Genomic DNA, 17831 nt, shown 5'->3' on the forward strand with positions numbered 1-17831 from the left:
TCCCTGTGGTCCTTCATCTTTTTCCCATTGATTTCTATTTCCATTGTTTCCATTGAAATCATTGTTAAGATTTCTATAATCTTATAGAACTTGTTGATTAAAAGTTGCTGTATACATTCCTATCACTTCTAAATGCCCATTTCAATAATTGGGAGACATTTTCCAGCATCAAGCATGATGTATCTAAGAAATGTATGTGTTGTCATAGAAAATAAAGTCAGAGAAACCAGTCATCAAATATCTACACACATTTCCTGTACTTACTTTAAGAGGCATCTTTGCATGTTCATTTAATAATGGAACATCAAATACTAATCTTCTGAGTAAGTGCTGCATCATAGAAGGTCTCAGTTGTCTGTTAGAACAAAGTTAATGTTAATAATGCTGAGCAATGTGTCTAAACTAAGTAGATCATTCATTAGAATACGTTATGTAAGCCAAGGACCTGAATCTATACCTCTCTTCAGATGGTATTCATTAGACATTCTTTGTCCAAAGATCAGCTACTTAGTTAATTTTATATCAGGTTAGATTTCCCAACTCATCTCTATCCCCCAGATCTGAAGACCACCCCTTCTTTGCCACAGAAGATGTTTCTGTTCTGCTCCTTCCTTTCCAAACCACTCACAAATGCAGACCCCACTGTTTCCTAAGACTTTCCTCCATTCGTTTTAGTAAATGTCCCTTCCCTCATTCCAATGGATGGTAAGAAGCAAAAAGAAGAGGGAATATCGGAACAGAAAGGAGGAAAAAATGGCTGAGACAGCAAATTTGCCAGAGAAGAAAGGGAGCGAAAATGAATGCATAGTGAACATCGACTGCGTCAGGCAACGGCAAGTGTTTCACCTCATTTAACACTTAGAAAATCTCTGTGAGTGAGGCGTTTTGGTTCAATTTTACAGAATCTTAGATTAGGGAAGTTAAAGAGCTACACTTCTGATTTTCCACCTCCTTCAGTGCCATCTGGCTCTCAACCCAGACGCTCTACCATGGGTGAAAACGTGCCCTTCCCCCAGGGACTGCCAGGCAAGAGCTCCTGGAGCAGTTACAAAGGAGCCATGACCTTTCTAGGGGCTTGAGAAATTCTCACTTTCACAGGCAAAACTTCATCAGGGCGAGACACGTTTCTGGTTTTCATAGTAACACATTCTAGCACTTCTACTGATAGGAAATGGTTTTCCAGGTTGGAGGAAATATTCAGCCTTCATCATTGCCCCACATAAATATGGTTTTAATATTATGCTGTATCACATTTTATATTTAAGAAGTCCCTTTTTTCTTTTCTCTTCTAGAAGAGGAGTTAAATCATCAAACACAGTCAAAAGGGGAGATCTATTCACCTCACCTAAAGTGGCCAAGGACTCCCAACACAATTTCTCCCCACTCCCAACATCCAGAATAGTATTCTATAACTGGTCAAAAGCTATATCCAACAGTTGGACACCCTAGGGAGGCTTGGAGGAACACTCCAGAACTCGACTGGGAGCAAGGGCGCTCAGAGAAGACTCATACCTCAGTATATGGGACTACCTAAAATGAATTAAATCTGTGGTATGGAAAATGTTTCCAAAATTCCAAATAATTTGTCAAAAGCCACACTGTAAATTCTGTTTTTTAAAGAAGAAGCTGGCGTAGAATTTGTCATCCACTCACCCACAAATAGAGAGTAAACAAACTTCTATAGAATCCCGCTGAGCTTTGGTAAGTGAACAGCCCTTAGAAAGTCTATACACAGTATGAAGTAATGAGTCAATGAGAGAAGCATGGTGCTCTGTGCCAGCAAAGAGAGGAGCACATCTTGTTAACAACGGCAAGACGGCTGTGCAAAGGTACCGATTGAGGGCCAAGGCCATGTCTGTAGCACTCAAAGCCGCCTGAAAAAGAATCAGAGAGTAGAAGGCCATTTGTGTTTGGCAGTAGATAACTTTCAAAGGGATTAACATGGGAACATATAATTTCACTATCTAGAAGATGATAGCGCTATGAGACATGTAAATGTATTCTTCAGTTATATCTTTAAATGTGGGGTTCATATGATTTTTACCACTAAAAACAATCAACTATCAATTGTTCATAAACAGATAAAAATGAATGAAATGACACCTATCTCCTCAAAAAGCTTAACAGGCTCAGATTCTATCATTAAATATCAATGGTAGGATCAACATAAGAAGACGATAATATCACAGATGTGTTTTCCTTTGCTAGGCAAAGAGAGGAGCTTATTCTCACAGTAGATCTCATATGCATAAATTCTTTCTGAATTCTCTTTATGATTCATATTTATTCTTCTCATGTCTATCAGCACCAATAATCAAAGGATAACTGTATTACTATGTTATCATCCATACTATTCAGGTCCAGAATTTCATCTGAATATGCAAAACAAAGAAAAAAAGTTTTCATTTCAGTTTTGTGATTCTGCTCTCGTATATTTTGTGAAGGGGCTACCGTCAGCTCAAGTCCTGATGTACTTTGAAATCAAAAAAGCACATTGAACTGATAAAATTAATGAGTACATGAAAGTAGGTGTTAAATGTGTAGAGTACTATAACTACTATAACAACATTTAGAACTTCAGCTTATTCCACAGTGTTTCAAAGAGAAGAACATTTAAGCTGATAATGGCAGATTCTCTGTGTGGGTCACCCAATATACAGAACAGATTTCAATCCATTTGTACCTCAACAAACGAAGACACCAAGATGATAATGACTCAACAATATCCATTAAATCATCGTAATTCTTTAATTGCTTTTATTGAGAAGCATAAGTGTTTAGGCCAATTTGGAGGTTGATACTGAACAGAGGTTAACAGGAGTCACTGTGACCTCCCAAATTAGAGTTATGTGAACCTCTTATTGAATCCCATAGCACCTTATCAGAATTCTTATCATATTCCTTTTGGTCAGTGGGAAGTTTTCTGAGGTTGTCAGTTTATTCAGTGAGTTCCTTGAGAACATAGCCTAGTTTTATTTTCTGTTTACCCATGGCTTACCTGAAAATATAACAGGTAATCAATAAACATTCATTGTCAATAAATTAATCTATATATATATATAATTAATATATATATATTAATCTATATATAATTAATATATATATATATATATAAGAATATCATAAGGCACAGAATGAAGAGTCAAGAGAGGAGGAAGTCCATTGCTCCAATCTCACCGTATCTAAAGAAGCAGCCGCCCGGAGATCTGGCAGAAAGCCAACCTCAAGAAGATGGAGGAGGAAGTCTTGAACCTCAATTCCATAGACCCTGTCAAGGAATAAAACCATGGCTGCCTTGTGATCTGGGCAAAACCCCGCAGACATGTCAGGTTCCACCACATTCCCATCTAAAAAAGAGAAGTGAATTTTGGTGTCAATGGCTGTGACATATATGGGATAGATTACAAATGGCTGCTTTCTAGACTTCTTACATTTTAAATAAACTTTTCAATGAAATGGTTTTCTGTTCTTCAACTACCCTCAAGCTATTACGGGAGTTTGCTAAGGAAATAAGGCAGTGGAATTTAAAGCCAAGGTCATTTAAGTGTTATATAGGCATCCACGTGTTAACTGCATACAGGATACAAGATGTGGCATTGTTAGATACTTAGGAGAAACAAACAGGCATCCAAAATCTACTTTCTAAAACTCCAAGTGAAATCCATGAAAAGTTAAAATGTAAAGTGGGGATTTTCACTCTTTTCTAAGCAAGCCTGTTTTAAACATGAATAAAGCTCATCTACCCTTATGTGATAATCTTGGTATATTTCTCTTTTTATGCCTTAGAACAACAACAAAATGATGAAATAACACTATAAAACCAGTATGGCTTTCATATGAAATATGTTTCATTAATCATAATAGCATTTAACACGCATTTAAGGGTCATATTGTTTTCTCTATCAATACTCGAAGCTTTATGCCTATATAGATTAGTGAATTCTTTACAGTAACTCCATAAGTTCCCTAACTGGGGACCACTGATAAGAGAAATAATGGGATTATGTGCCAATTTCAAATACTGAAGAATTGATTTACTTCCTGTTTGACCATATAATTATGCCAAACTGGTGCTGATCACACACCACGATTCTACAAATAATATCACAGAACTTTTCATATGGATACAACATCAAAGAAACAAGAACTCATGAAACAAGATGACACATGACCACAATCATCCTGAATAAACTGAAAGAATAAAATGATAACTTTTCTGTTTTCACTTATAGTCAAGGAACAAATTTTATATGTGAATCATGAAAATAAACAAATAATGTTCTAAAGGAAACTAGACGAAAGGATAATGCCTGGTAGTATTATAACAACACCTAATACAACTAATACATTCTTTCCTTACATTTAAAAATAATAGTTCTGATGTGTTGTGCTGTTGTCAGGCACAGCACTAGGAACGTTCCTGACATGATCTTATGCAATTCCCACAACCCATCTGTGAGGCTGCTATTATGATTCTCATTCAACGGATCACAAAAACCAGCCTTTAGAGAAGTTAAGTAACTAGTCCAAGGTCATACACCTAGTAATTAATGGAGTTGTATTTAAACCAACTAAAACCGGATTTAAAATCCAGTAATCCCAGCACTTTGGGAGGCCGAGACGGGCGGATCACGAGGTCAGGAGATCGAGACCATCCTGGCTAACACGGTGAAACCCCATCTCTACCAAAAAATACAAAAAACTAGCCGGGCGTGGTGGCGGGCACCTGTAGTCCCAGCTACTCAGGAGGCTGAGGCAGGAGAATGGCGTAAACCCAGGAGGCGGAGCTTGCAGTGAGCTGAGATCCGGCCACTGCACTCCAGCCTGGGCAACAGAGCGAGACTCCGTCTCAAAAAATAAAAAATAAAAAAAAAAGCTGACTTAACCTTAGTGTTAAATCAGTATGCTCTGATTTTTAATTAAAAATCTATATAAAATTCAATTGCAATTCTCCTAAAAATCACATTAAAAAGGAATTTAAATGTACAGTATTCTATTATCTTAAAGTGTAGCTGTGCCTAGGGAAAAGGGGAGCAACCCACTGATCCTGCTCTATATGCTTTCCTTTTTAAACTCTTATCCAAGCAGACATTCATTTTAATGAATGCCACAAATGCATCTGGCTCAAGACTCACGGATTGGCTCAAGTTGCTGTTTTATTTGCACCATCTCCTCAAACACACTGGAGACAATAAAGCAGCAGTTTCGCCCCACGGTGCCTGCTGTATACATCCATCCACAATTACCAGCAATGCCTACTGTATTCATCCACCTGCAATTACTGCCTCAGACAGGGCGGCCAAATCAGCCCGGGCCAAGAGCTGCAGGATTACTTGCTTGTTCTCAAGTTTTCTGAACCCCTCCTTCTTTGATTATTATTCTGAGGCATACTCTAGCTTGGAAATAAATATGATAAAAATGTCTGAGGAAGACCTTAGCTAATCCTGAGAAGAGAAAATATCATTCTTTAGAGACATATTTCACATACTAAATATAGAATGGATAATAACCATTATTACTGCTACTTGGTGATGCTTATAGACCAATTGAGTTGTCATTGAAAAGGAGAAAGAAATATAGGTGTTTTAAGCTTTGCAGTGAATGCATAGCCACATAAAGTTAAACGCACAACTATGGTGACATAAAAACCGACAGGTTTCTGTCTATGTTCTCCACAAAAGGAAAGCAGAAAAAAAAAAAAAAAAAAAAAAATTTGAGATGGAGTCTCGCTCTGCTGCCCAGGCTGGAGCACAGTGGCACGACCGCCACTCACTGCACTCTCTGCCTCCCAGGTTCAAGCAATTCTCCTGCCTTAGCCTCCTGAGTAGCTGGGACTACAGGTGTGCACCACCACACCCAGCTACAAAAAGAAGAGATTTAACAAATACCAATGGATTGTGTTAAAAGTTAACTTTCATTGTGACCGTGATACAAAATTCACAAACACACACACACAAACCACTGTGACTCCCGATGGAGACAACATACTGCAAATATGTGAAGAAAAATAACATATTAGAGCACAACTAACTAGTAAAGGAAAGAAAGCAACGTGAAAACTCTTGAAGGCTGCTAAAGGCAGATGACTGGAAGAAATGAGGAGGTACCTGGAAACTTTGGGGCCCATTCTGAAAAGGACACCTGGGCTCTCTTACAGTCTATGTTCTTGGTTCTTTGTTATTACTCATATTACTACAAAATTCAATGCTTCACTATTTCCTAATCTGTATGTCACTGGTACTATTATTATCTTTGTCCTGATAGTGTCTATTTTGCAGCTCAAAATATAGAATAAGGAAAATATATTTTCCTTAAGCAAATGAACATGAGTTAGAAGAGAGGTACAGAGAAAGCAGATGAAGATGAGCTACAGATGCACAAGGAAAAGAAACTGGCTCAAGTAGGGAAGCCAAAGGTGGGGAAAAGTTTTAATTTCTAGCTTTGCCTAAAGCTATAATGAGCGTTTGATTATTACGGTAGTTTTGTCACCTTGTAGATTTGGGTTTAAGGTTAGCATACACAAGACTTTACTTACTCATAATCACGCCTGGCAAACAGGATGAGCTACCTTCAGATATATGGTGACCCCTTTCGTTCTAGACTTGAGCTACTATAGCCTGCCTTCTCTGGGAACATAATTAATGAAAGAAAATGATTATATACAGCATGCACTTCCTACCTGATTATGTTTTTTGTTTGTTTGTTTGAGACAGAGTTTCGCTCTACAGCCCAGGCTGGAATGAAGTGGTGCAATCTCAGCCCACTGCAACCTCCCCACCATCCCAGGTTCAAGCGATTCTCCCGCCTCAGCCTCCCAAGTAGCTGGGATTACAGGCACCCACCACCATGCCTGGCTAACTTTTGTATTTTTAGTAGAGACAGGGTTTTGCCATGTTGTCCAGGCTGGTCTCGAACTCCTGACCTCAGGTGATCCACCTACCTTGGCCTCCCAAACTGCTAGGATTACAGGCTTGAACCACCACGCCCAGCCCCTAATTATGTTTTGTTCTACAATTAGAAGTCTTTCATGTAAGTGATTTATGTATAAATATCCAATAAAGTATTGAAAACAGAAAAAAAAAAACCTTCCATTTGAGAAAGTGAAAACATAGTATATTTGGGATTTAACATTTATTTTAGTTGTCTTCAATAATTTCTTTAATCTTAAAAAAAATTTTATCCTTACTCATGAAAAGAACACTTCTTTTTGGCCAGGAGTGGTGGCTCACGACTGTAAACCCAGCACTTTGGGAGGCCAACGTGGGTGGATTGCGAGGTCAGGAGATTGAGACCATCCTAGCTAACATGGTGAAATCCAGTCTCTACTAAAAACACAAAAAATTAGCCCAGCGTGGTGGTGAGCACCTCTAGTCCCCGCCACTTGGGAGGCTGAGACAGGAGAATCACTTGAACCCGGAAGGCGGAGATTGCAGTGAGCGGAGATCACGTCACTGCACTCCAGCCTGGGGGACAGAGTGAGACTCTGTCTAAAAAATAAAAAACAAAAACAAAAACAAACAAACAAACAAAACACTCTTTTTAACAGAGGGGATTTTAAAATCTCTAAGTCAAAAGCTATCATCATTGTTTTTAATAGAAAAGCATTACAAGAAAGTGACAATGAAAACTACAAAAACGCATGAACTAAGGAACTGAGGTCAAGAAAGAAGAGCATGCGACCAATGATAGACGGCATGACATGAGACAGTGGAGGGTGGTGGTGCATATTTCCGCTTTTCTGGAAGCTGTCTGAAATGTCATATAAAAGAGAATTAAAATCTCAAAGCAAACACAGCTTTAAAAATAATGGAGAAAAGGCCGGGTGTGGTGGCTCCCGCCTGTAATCTCAGCACTTTGGGAGGCCGAGGCGGGCGGGTCACAACGTCAGGAGATCGAGACCGTCTTGGCTAACATGGTGAAACCCCATCTCTACTAAAAATACAAAAAATTAGCCAGGCGTGGTGGCGGGCGCCTGTAGTCCCAGCTACTGAAGAGGCTGAGGCAGGAGAATTGCTTGAACCCAGGAGGCGGAGCTTGCAGTGAGTGGAGATTGCACCACTGCACTCCAGCCTGGGCTACAGAGCGAGACTCCATCTCGAAAAAAAAAAAAAAAAAAAAAGGAAAAAAATTATAAAATATATACTTTATAGCTTTTTTAAAAAAAGAAATTTAAGTAGTATAGACATAATTTAGGAAGCGGAGAGGTTGGGATGTTGAGTACGGAAAACATCATTTAGAACATGATGTCATCCAACATCCTACTGAATTAGGACGTCCTACCGAAGTTGGCCTTACCTTTGGCTATTGTTGGCATCTGAAAAGCGATGCTGATAACGCCCACCAAATCTCCCAAGGGGATTAGGGATCTCAAAATAGACCTAATTCTGATGGCTTCTCCCTTACCAGCATGAATCAACTACACAGGAGGAAAAACAAAAAAGAAAACATTAGAACAACATTGTGATATCAATGTTACAATTCTGTCCAGGAAATCTGAAGTATGGGAATCCAAGTCCAAAATAATTTTCTGATCAGTATATGTAGAAAGTTATGCCTCTCTCAGAAATAGTCTCTGGCTTACCTGTGGATATTTACTTGCTCACACAGTTTTCATTGACTTCAGCATACACCAAATTATTTATACTATGGTCTAGGCCAGTTGGTTCATCCATTAGAACAACAGTTTTAATCCTTTTGGGGACTGTTAAGATATATTGAGAATCTGACGTGTTTACAAAAGTTTACTTTCCAAAATTACATGTAAATACCTATCAATAACACGAGCAATAATACAAACAAAATTATCATTACACTCTGAACATATACTAATATTTATGATGGAATTCGCTTCTTTCTTGCTTTGTGCTAAGAAATGAATTGCATATCCATCAGTCTTCGACCCTGATTTCTCCCAAGGCTGGATTTATAATGTGGAGGAAATGATGAACATAAATCCTAACAGTTCTTTTAGACTGACATGAAGTACCCAGGATGACTGTGGATGACGATACAGTCAAGAATCTCAGCAAGTCTTCAGGACAGACTCGGCTTGCAGAGCCGGGATGGGCATCTGTTTACCTCATTACAGGATGTGAAACGCAAGCACAATTTCTGGCACATAGAAGGCCTCAAATAATAGTTTTGTGAAGATGCATAAATTTCAGAAATGTCAAGGTTAGTCCCTTATTACTTCACTTAGTTTTTCCCCCATTAATATAAGAGAATGAAAACTTCTATTTATTAGTATACTTTCTCTTTGTTTCGCTGACGTGTTTTTCTGAGATGGGAAAAAGAACAAATATTGTGAGGAAGTTTTTGTTGTTGTTGTTGTTGTTGTCAGTAATCACCTCCAGCATAGAAATTTTTAATAGTCTCTGTTTCCATTTACTAAGATGAAAAAATCTTACTAGGGCAAAGTTTAAATTTTTATAAAAATCAGACTCCAGTTTTCTAACATTCTAACATTTCTCTATCCTGTGATTCCTCTCTGTTCACAAGAAAAGAGTACATCAAGGAAGTTTTAACCTCTGGGTATGAAAAACCTAAACCACACAAAAAAACCCAACCAAAACCAGAAGAAATATAGATAATAAAGGTAAAGAGAAAGGTGCTTTGTAAGAAAGCCCTGGCTTCTTGCTCATCCCACTTTAGAAATATCCTTACAGTTCTTAACCACCCCAGCACCAATCAATGTGTTTCAAACTCTCAAACTCTGGGTTTATTTCCCATTAGGAGATCTGGAAATGAATGTTTTGGGCCCTGGGCCAGGATTTTTTTTTTTTTTTTTATGAATCTAGTAGAATAATACAGAATCAACTACAATAAAATAAAGAACAAAATATCAGAATGTATTACAGAGTAAAAGTATTATTCCATGAAACTTTAATTTCATTTGGGTCAAAAAGTTTCAGAAAATACTAATCTAGGCTGGGTACATTGGCTCACACCTGTAAGCCCAGCACTTTGGGAGGCCGAGGCGGTTGGATCACTTGAGGTTAGGAGTTCTAGGCCAGCCTGGCCAAGATGGTAAAACCCCGTCTCTGATAAAAATACAAAAATCAGTTGAGTATGGTGGCGGGTGCCTATTGTCCTAGATACTCAGGAGGCTGAGGCAGGAAAATCACTTGAACCTGGGAGGCAGAGATTGCAGTGAGCTGAGACCATGCCACTGCACTCCAGCCTGGGAGACAGAGCAAGACCTTGTCTCAATATATATCTATATCTATATCTATCTATCTATCTATCTATCTATCTATCTATCTATCTATATATAAAAGGAAAGCAAGAAAGAAAGAGAGAAAGAAAGAAAACACTAATTTATATGGTCTAAATAGCTCTTAATATCCACCCCCTACACTTTCCCCCTCACTTTCCCCTAAAACAATGGCAAACACATAGAGCTAAATACACAAAAGAAAATGACTTTTGGTAGGAGCAGTTGCTTTCTGCATGCACTATAACAGAAGAGGAAATTGCATAGAGAAAATATGTTCTTTTCTTCTTAAAATATGGGAGGCTGTATGAGTTTCAGAGATATATGAGTAACTTAAGTACTCTATTAATGACTTGCACTGAAATCCCATTACTAATTTTTACAACCAACAAGACATTTCCAACTAAACAAACACTTGTTCGGCAATTAGACTGCAGCTATTATTTTTAATGGAGCATGAAGATTATTGGTTTTGGATGCCATTATGCTCTTTCCCAGCTATAGATGTCTTAATATAGAGAAATCAGGATTGCTGCTCCTGAATCCCCAGGAACTCACATGCATCTCTGGTGCACAGCGTCCCAAGAGGTCAATCAAAGCTGCATAGAAGGTCATGATTGCGTTCCCCATGTGGATAGTGTCATCTTCCTCCTCCTCTGTATCACTTCCATGAATGTTTCAAAAGAAAGAGAAAGCAAATGGGATAACTGACATTTCATGTTTATTACATATCTTTCCGAGGAAAGGGACTACTAGGTAACCCATTATTCTTCTGATACATTTCATATATGGTACAAATGGAGAGCTTGACGTTTTTAAGGGAGAATAACAACTGGTTAAAGATCAAACTTGAGATTCTAACACCAAGAACACATCTGTGGAAATTTTAGTATTAAGATTTCTTTGAAGGGAAAAGGAGGAATTGCTCATTTGATAGGTTCTTTTCCTTTCTAGTGGTAGTGTATTAACAAAGAAAATAACTGATAGAAGGATGTGTGAGCTTAGACTGTTTCTATAAATGGCACACATGTAGAGAAAGGGTGACAAAGATGTCATATAAGGTCACTTGTAAGGCATCCAGTACAGTGCTTTGCCCAAAGTACTTTATAAATGTTATTGCACTTGCTCACCTACCTCTGTACCAGCTACTCAACCTCCTGCAACCCCTGCCAAAGAATCCAACATATCTCCCTCCCCATCTCTGTAGGGAAAATCTAATTACATGTTCTCTTGCTGATGAGAGCCAAATCTGGATGGCCCTGGAGGCTCACATCCTTCCTCCTTGGTAACTCAGCAGACAGCTGTCCCCACTGAATATAGCAGTCTGCAGAGTGACAGTGAGGCCTCAAATGACAGCCTCATTCCTGGGCATGCAAGGCTGTCCGTGAGGCCCTCAGGTGTACCCTTGCTAGTGTGGTCCTGGGTCAGAGGTGTCTGGATACATTTTCTACTACCAAGAGAACCTAAGAGCTCCCTAGTTCCTTCATGGCCAACTGATAAGCATGTAGCATGGTATGTGTGTGTGTGGTGGGGAGTGCTCATTCTTGCTCTGGGAATGCTCCCAGTCTGCAAATCTGGCTATGGTGTACATGGAACATCTATGTCCAGTTTACATGTAAAAGACAAAGGGTTTGCAGAATTGCATTCACTCTATCGTTTCTTTGTTTAGAAATGTGCCTCAATAAAGCCCTATGTTATATCTTTACCAGAGGCACTAGCAGTATAGATGCATGACCCCCCGCTGGAGGACTTTCACCTACACAAATAAGCATCACACTTGGATTTACTTATGTCAATTACCGGAATCTAGTATCAACAATGTATAGCTACAGATAAATGTAAGATAGTGACTGCTTCCCGTATCTGTCTCCTATACCTCAACCAAGCATTACGTTCCTCAGAATGACACCTTTTCTCGATTTTACCACTATACCCGTTTAGCCAAGTGCCCCTTTTATTTGAGAAAGGTCTCTTTCTAATCATAAAATCTCCTTCTAACTACCTTCCCACTAAACTCTAGTACAACCCCAAAGGTTCACCTCGTATCATTTAGAACAAACCCACCTTGCCCTAGCTCCCCTGGGAAAATTCATAAGACGCATCTCCTACAACCTAGATTTCCCTCAGCTAAATCGACACCATCTTCTTCAGCTCTCTTTGTTCATTTGACCTATTCCGGCATCAAATTCCATTCATTCTTCCGAATCTAAGACATTATGTTTTCCAAGGGAGAAATCTTCAGCACCACAAGTTATATTACAATTCATAGGATGCAGAATATATTTTGTAAAATTTCACATCAAGTAGTATGGATCACTCGTGAGGGTGTGTATATTAGACCTACAGTGTTTTACTGGATCCGCTATTTGGTGAGGGACCATCTCGAGAAGGATCCTCGGCGATTTTGATGGCTTCTTCCATTGCTGCAAGAAGCCCATTCCCACCTTCTCCTCTCAAAGCAGGACCAAAACACTCAGGCCTCCGAATGAGCAATCTCACCACGACATTTGCATTCTCCTCCACACTCTCCCCTAAAGTAGAATGGGGAAGATAAGTAAATAAATATGATTATATGGAAGTTCTGAACAAGAAAATGTTATACTAATCATTTCCTATGCATAAGAATAACTAAAATCCAACAATATACTGATAAAGCCAAAATGTAACCCAAATTACTAGCTTTGGGTATACAAGACACAGTAAATTTCTTTTCTTGCATTACAAATTTTCAGAGTAAAGTCTTACGGAGGCATAAACTATTGATTCTCACTACCTTGTTATTATTATAGAATGATGTCATAATCCAAACTATTATTGGAATTCAAAATAAAAAATTTATGAGAACTTATGTGCTTAAAATTTTAATTTAAATAAGGAAAGAAGCATATACACAAATATTGTATTATAAGTGGTTACTGTGATAAAACCCTATCGATTATAAAATATGTGATTTCTTTACTAATCCTTCGTGAAAGTGCTGAGATAAATCCTTATTATATATACATGTCTCTATGCAGTTTTAATAATAACTCAAAAGACCTCAAGAAAACGAGTCCTACCATTGCAGAAGACAGCAAATCTGAGAAAGTCAAGATATCTCTCTCCTTCAACTGGATTCCACCCAATGTCTGGATAACCCTTAGACACCAGCATCTGGCAACTTTGCAGTCCACAACCAGCCAAGTAACGAACTACCTGCAGACAACATGATTAACCAAGAGTTATCCCTTGGAGGAAAAGTCATTAGATGCTTACATTGGATACAATAAATGACATCCTCAAAGGATGCTTTTAAACAAATGCATTTTTGCAAGTTCTTTTTGCTATCATGATAATCCACTTGAACTCCCTTTAGTAAAACCTTAGACTTCAAAAATATTTAAATATCGTCATAAAGTGGCATCATAATAAACATATTTATGATCCTACCATAAGCTTTGGTTTTTTTAAGCTTTCTCTAAGCAGACATTCATTTTAATGAATGCCACAAATGCATCTGCCCGGGGCTCACGACTCATGGATAGGCTCCAGTTGCTGTTTTACTTGCACCATCTCCTTAAACACATTGGAGACAATAAAGCAGCAGCCTCACCCCACGGTGCCTGCTGTTTTCATCCGCCCACAATTACCCACAGTGCCTGCTGTATACATCCACCCGCAATTACCTGCAGTGCCTGCTGTATATATCCACCCGCAATTACTGTCTCAGACAGGGCAACCAAGTCTGTCTGGGTGGGGTAAGAGCTGCAGGATTATGTGTAAAACTATGAAAGAAAAATATTTCTGAATTTTATAGTATTTACTTTGAGATCCTTACCTATCAAAGTCATAAATTGCAAACGTGTCTAATGACCTCTGGTGCAATGTAAAAACTGAATCCACCCACGATATGAAAAGATCTATTTGAGATGCAAAGGTATTTTAAAGAGATAAATTGTTTCCAAAATGATATATCAATTTAATGGGGAAGCAGGTGTGAGAAAATACATAAAGAGAGCAAAACCTAAGATTATAGTCAAATAGCCTTGGTTCAAATCAGATGTGCAGCATTTACCAAACACCTCATTTTGAGCAAGTTACTTTTACTTTTTTAGCCGAGACAGTGTCCAGGACATTTTTGATAAGACAACCCATTTTTCAGTATTGATGCAATGAACACATAAAATATTTTTGCCTGGCCTTTCCTCTTAAAATATTTTTGTTTTATAGGAATGTTGGTCCTCTACAATATTTCATAAGAAATTCATAAAAGAAATCCCTAGAGAAGTCATTATCAATGGAAGTAAGACTGTTTGAGAAGCAACTTATCAAGCAAATTGAGTTATATCCAGCTCATGTTAAATCAGTTTCAAAAATAAATAAGTAATAGAGCTAAAGATGTTTTATATCAACTATAGCGGAGCAGGAGAACCAATGTAGAATAAAATCATCTATTTGAAGTAGAAATTCAACGAGCTTTGAAAGATGTTGTCATCTGTGAAAACACACCATAATCAAGATGCAGAACACTGCCGTCACTCCTCAGAGCTCCCTGGGCCCTCTGCAGTCCCTTTCTCCCCACACACCTAGTCCCAGACAATCTGTTTTCTCTCATTACAATTTATCTTGCATTTTCCAGAACACGTGTACACGTAACAATGCAGCATGTATCTTTCTGTGCCTGGCTTCCTTCACTCAGCATATGATTTTAGGATTCATTCACATTGTAGCACATGCCAGTTCTTCATTCTTTTTTATTGTGGGATGACATTTCACCTTATATGGGTATATCACAGTGTTATTTATCAGCTAATACATTGATGATCGGTATTCAAGTATTTGCAGTTTTTGGCTATGATGAATAAAACTGTTATAAACACTCACGCCCAAGTCTTTGTGTGGACATATATTTTCCTTTCTACTGGGTAAATTCTTAGCAGTGGAAAGCCTAGGCGTATAGTTTATGGTAGGTTTATGTTTAATTTGTTAAGGAACTGCCAAACTGCTTTCCACACTGGCTGTACCATTACTCATCATGACAGAAGTAGAAGAGAGTTCTAGCTGCTCCTTGTCCTTCTCAGCATTTGGTATTATCAACCTCATTAGCATTAGCCATTTTAATGAGTATGTAGATTAAAAGATTTTAAGTACGATATGGGGGAAACATGTCCTGAGGTGCCTCAGAGATGCAAGACTTCATGATCCTGGACTGGTATGTCAGGAGGATTTGGGGAAGAATTTCACTCTTTCATGTCTTCAACAGCCATGCACTAAGTGTCTACCCAGTGCTGACGCTGTTCTCTAAAGTGGGGACAAAGCAGTTAACAGCAGAGAAAAAACCACTCTCACCTCCCTGGCTTGATATTATAGTAGGGGATGAATTTTTAAAAATGTATAACTACATAGAATTTGATTAAATATATTAATAATTTAAAAAATAAGTTTATATAAATGTAAATAAAAGTATACATTTGTATATAAATATAAATAAAACAAAAGTATATATTTGTGTATATAATACACAAATATTTACATCTCCAATGGTTGAAAATAAAGCAGTAAAGGAAACAGGAAGAGTTTAAGGAAGTGGAGAAAAGGTTTCAATTTTACATAGCATGGATATGGAAGAGCTGATCAAGAGGTTGACTTTAGAGCATTGACTGAAAGAATGCCTACAAAGAGCCATGATGGTATCTTGGGTAAGGATGTTGCAGATGGTTGGACTAGCAGGTGGCAAAGACCCTGAGGCTGTGCTCAGCTGGTGTGTTCCAGCTACAGCAAGGGGACAAGTGTGCCTGAAGCAAAGAAGAGAGAGTGCAGGAGAGCTGTAGGAGATGAAATCAGGCTGGTATGTAGGATCAGATGATGTAGGAGCTATTGCATCATCTTTGGTTTTTACTGGGAGTGAGATAGAAAGCCTTTGGGGAGTACTGGAAGGAGGATCGGCATGATCTTTTTAAGAGGGTCACTTTGGCTGATAAGGAAAGAACAGATTCCAGGGGAGCAAGGAAAAAAAATCAGGTGACTACTTGGAATGCTATTGTAACTATAATACAGGGAAAGTTTCTCTAAATGCTGGTATACACACATGTGGCTTAATATCCTTAGAGTGCATGGCTTTACTATATCGCTGATGCTTTGTGCTGGAATAAAGTATATGTGATATAAAATGTACATATGAGATGTCAAAATAGCCTTTTTAAAAACTGAAGTGTATGATTAAGTCAAAAGTGGAAGCAGATATCATGAAAAGAAAAAACACATAAGAATACAGATACAGAACGTTGCTTCTCGTTCCATAGAAAAACGTTTGTGATCAGAGAAAACTCATTTTTTCAAATGTATTGTTCTTCATGACGTCTAACTACAATATAATGTATAGTAGAATTATATACAATGTAATATACAACATTATATAGTGTGCAATGTAAATTATAACATACTTTAATTCTAATATCACTAGAACATATTGTATTGGTGCAAAATTAATTGTGGTTTTGGCCATACTGTCACACTGCAAAACCACAATGACTTCTGCACCAACCTTAGTTATATTTAAAATATTGAGAAAGAACTATGGAAAAGCATAATTCAGACAAACACACAGGGCAGGAACACTGCTGACCTTTTCTAGATCCGGCTCACGCAGAGCTAATGCTAGTTCATTATTATCCATCACCGAAGCTGCAGCCACATCCAGTGGTGTTGAACCTCTCATAGCTGGGGAGGCTGTTAATTCAAATGAAGATGAAATATAACCTGGATTGTGCTGTATCTATAAACTCCATATAAAAATATCCTACCTCTTAAAATTTAATTTCTAAACACCATCCACAGTGTATTAATCTATAATGACTTAAAGTTTAATTTTTAAGTATTTTTAATTGACAAATAAAAATTGTATATATTGTGTACATGTTTTGAAATATATGTACACTTTATGGAATGATTCAGTTGAGCTAGTTAACATATGTATTACCTCACATATTCTTGTTTTTTGCGGTGAAAACACTCAAAATCTACTCTGGCAGCAATTTTCAAGAATATTATACATTAACTACAGTCACCATGCTGTATAATAGTTTTCGAACTTATTCCTTCTATCTAACTGAAATGTTGTATCCTTGAACATCTCCCCAACCACTCTTCCCCAAACCTGGAAACCTCAACGTTTCTACGAGTTCGACTTTGATTTTAGAGCCCACATGAAAGTAAGATCACGCAGTATTTGTATTTCTACACGTAGCTTATTTCATGTAATGTAATATCCTCCAGATTCATCCATGTTGTGGAAAATGACAGGATTTCCCTCTTGTTTTTAAGGCCAAATGGCATTCTATTGTGAATAAATACCACATTTTTCCTATCCATTCATCCACTGATAAACACATAGGTTGATTCCATATCTCAGCTACTGTGAATAACGCTGCAATGACCATGGAAGTACACATATCTCTTTGACATACTGATTGTTCACAGCTTTTGGATATATATACCCAGAAGTAAAACTGTTTGATCATATGGTAGTTCTATTTTTAACTTTTTGAGGAATCTCCTTAATGTTTTCTAAAATGGCTGTAGTAATTTACATTCCCACCAACAGGTATAAGGGTTCCGTTTTCTCCACACCCTCGCCAAC

General features: G+C 37.9%; 1 protein-coding gene across 8 annotated transcripts in view; it reads right to left on the reverse strand.

Moving 5' to 3' along the window:
• The window catches only part of RYR2 (ryanodine receptor 2), an 805689-nt gene that overhangs the window by 185487 nt on the left and 602371 nt on the right, over positions 1 to 17831 (reverse strand). For all 8 annotated transcript variants that reach the window (XM_033200167.1, XM_033200166.1, XM_033200162.1 and 5 more), the window contains exons 44-51: positions 16818 to 16921; positions 13273 to 13408; positions 12558 to 12744; positions 10772 to 10877; positions 8296 to 8416; positions 3178 to 3347; positions 1654 to 1874; positions 265 to 355 (exon numbers count right to left, since the gene is read on the reverse strand). In XM_033200167.1, the coding sequence (XP_033056058.1) occupies positions 265 to 355; positions 1654 to 1874; positions 3178 to 3347; positions 8296 to 8416; positions 10772 to 10877; positions 12558 to 12744; positions 13273 to 13408; positions 16818 to 16921 (1136 nt within the window). The remainder of the gene's footprint in view (positions 1 to 264; positions 356 to 1653; positions 1875 to 3177; positions 3348 to 8295; positions 8417 to 10771; positions 10878 to 12557; positions 12745 to 13272; positions 13409 to 16817; positions 16922 to 17831) is intronic.

The sequence above is a fragment of the Trachypithecus francoisi genome, unplaced genomic scaffold, assembly GCF_009764315.1.
Source record: "Trachypithecus francoisi isolate TF-2019V2 unplaced genomic scaffold, Tfra_2.0 Lachesis_group5, whole genome shotgun sequence".
Lineage (NCBI taxonomy): Eukaryota > Metazoa > Chordata > Mammalia > Primates > Cercopithecidae > Trachypithecus > Trachypithecus francoisi.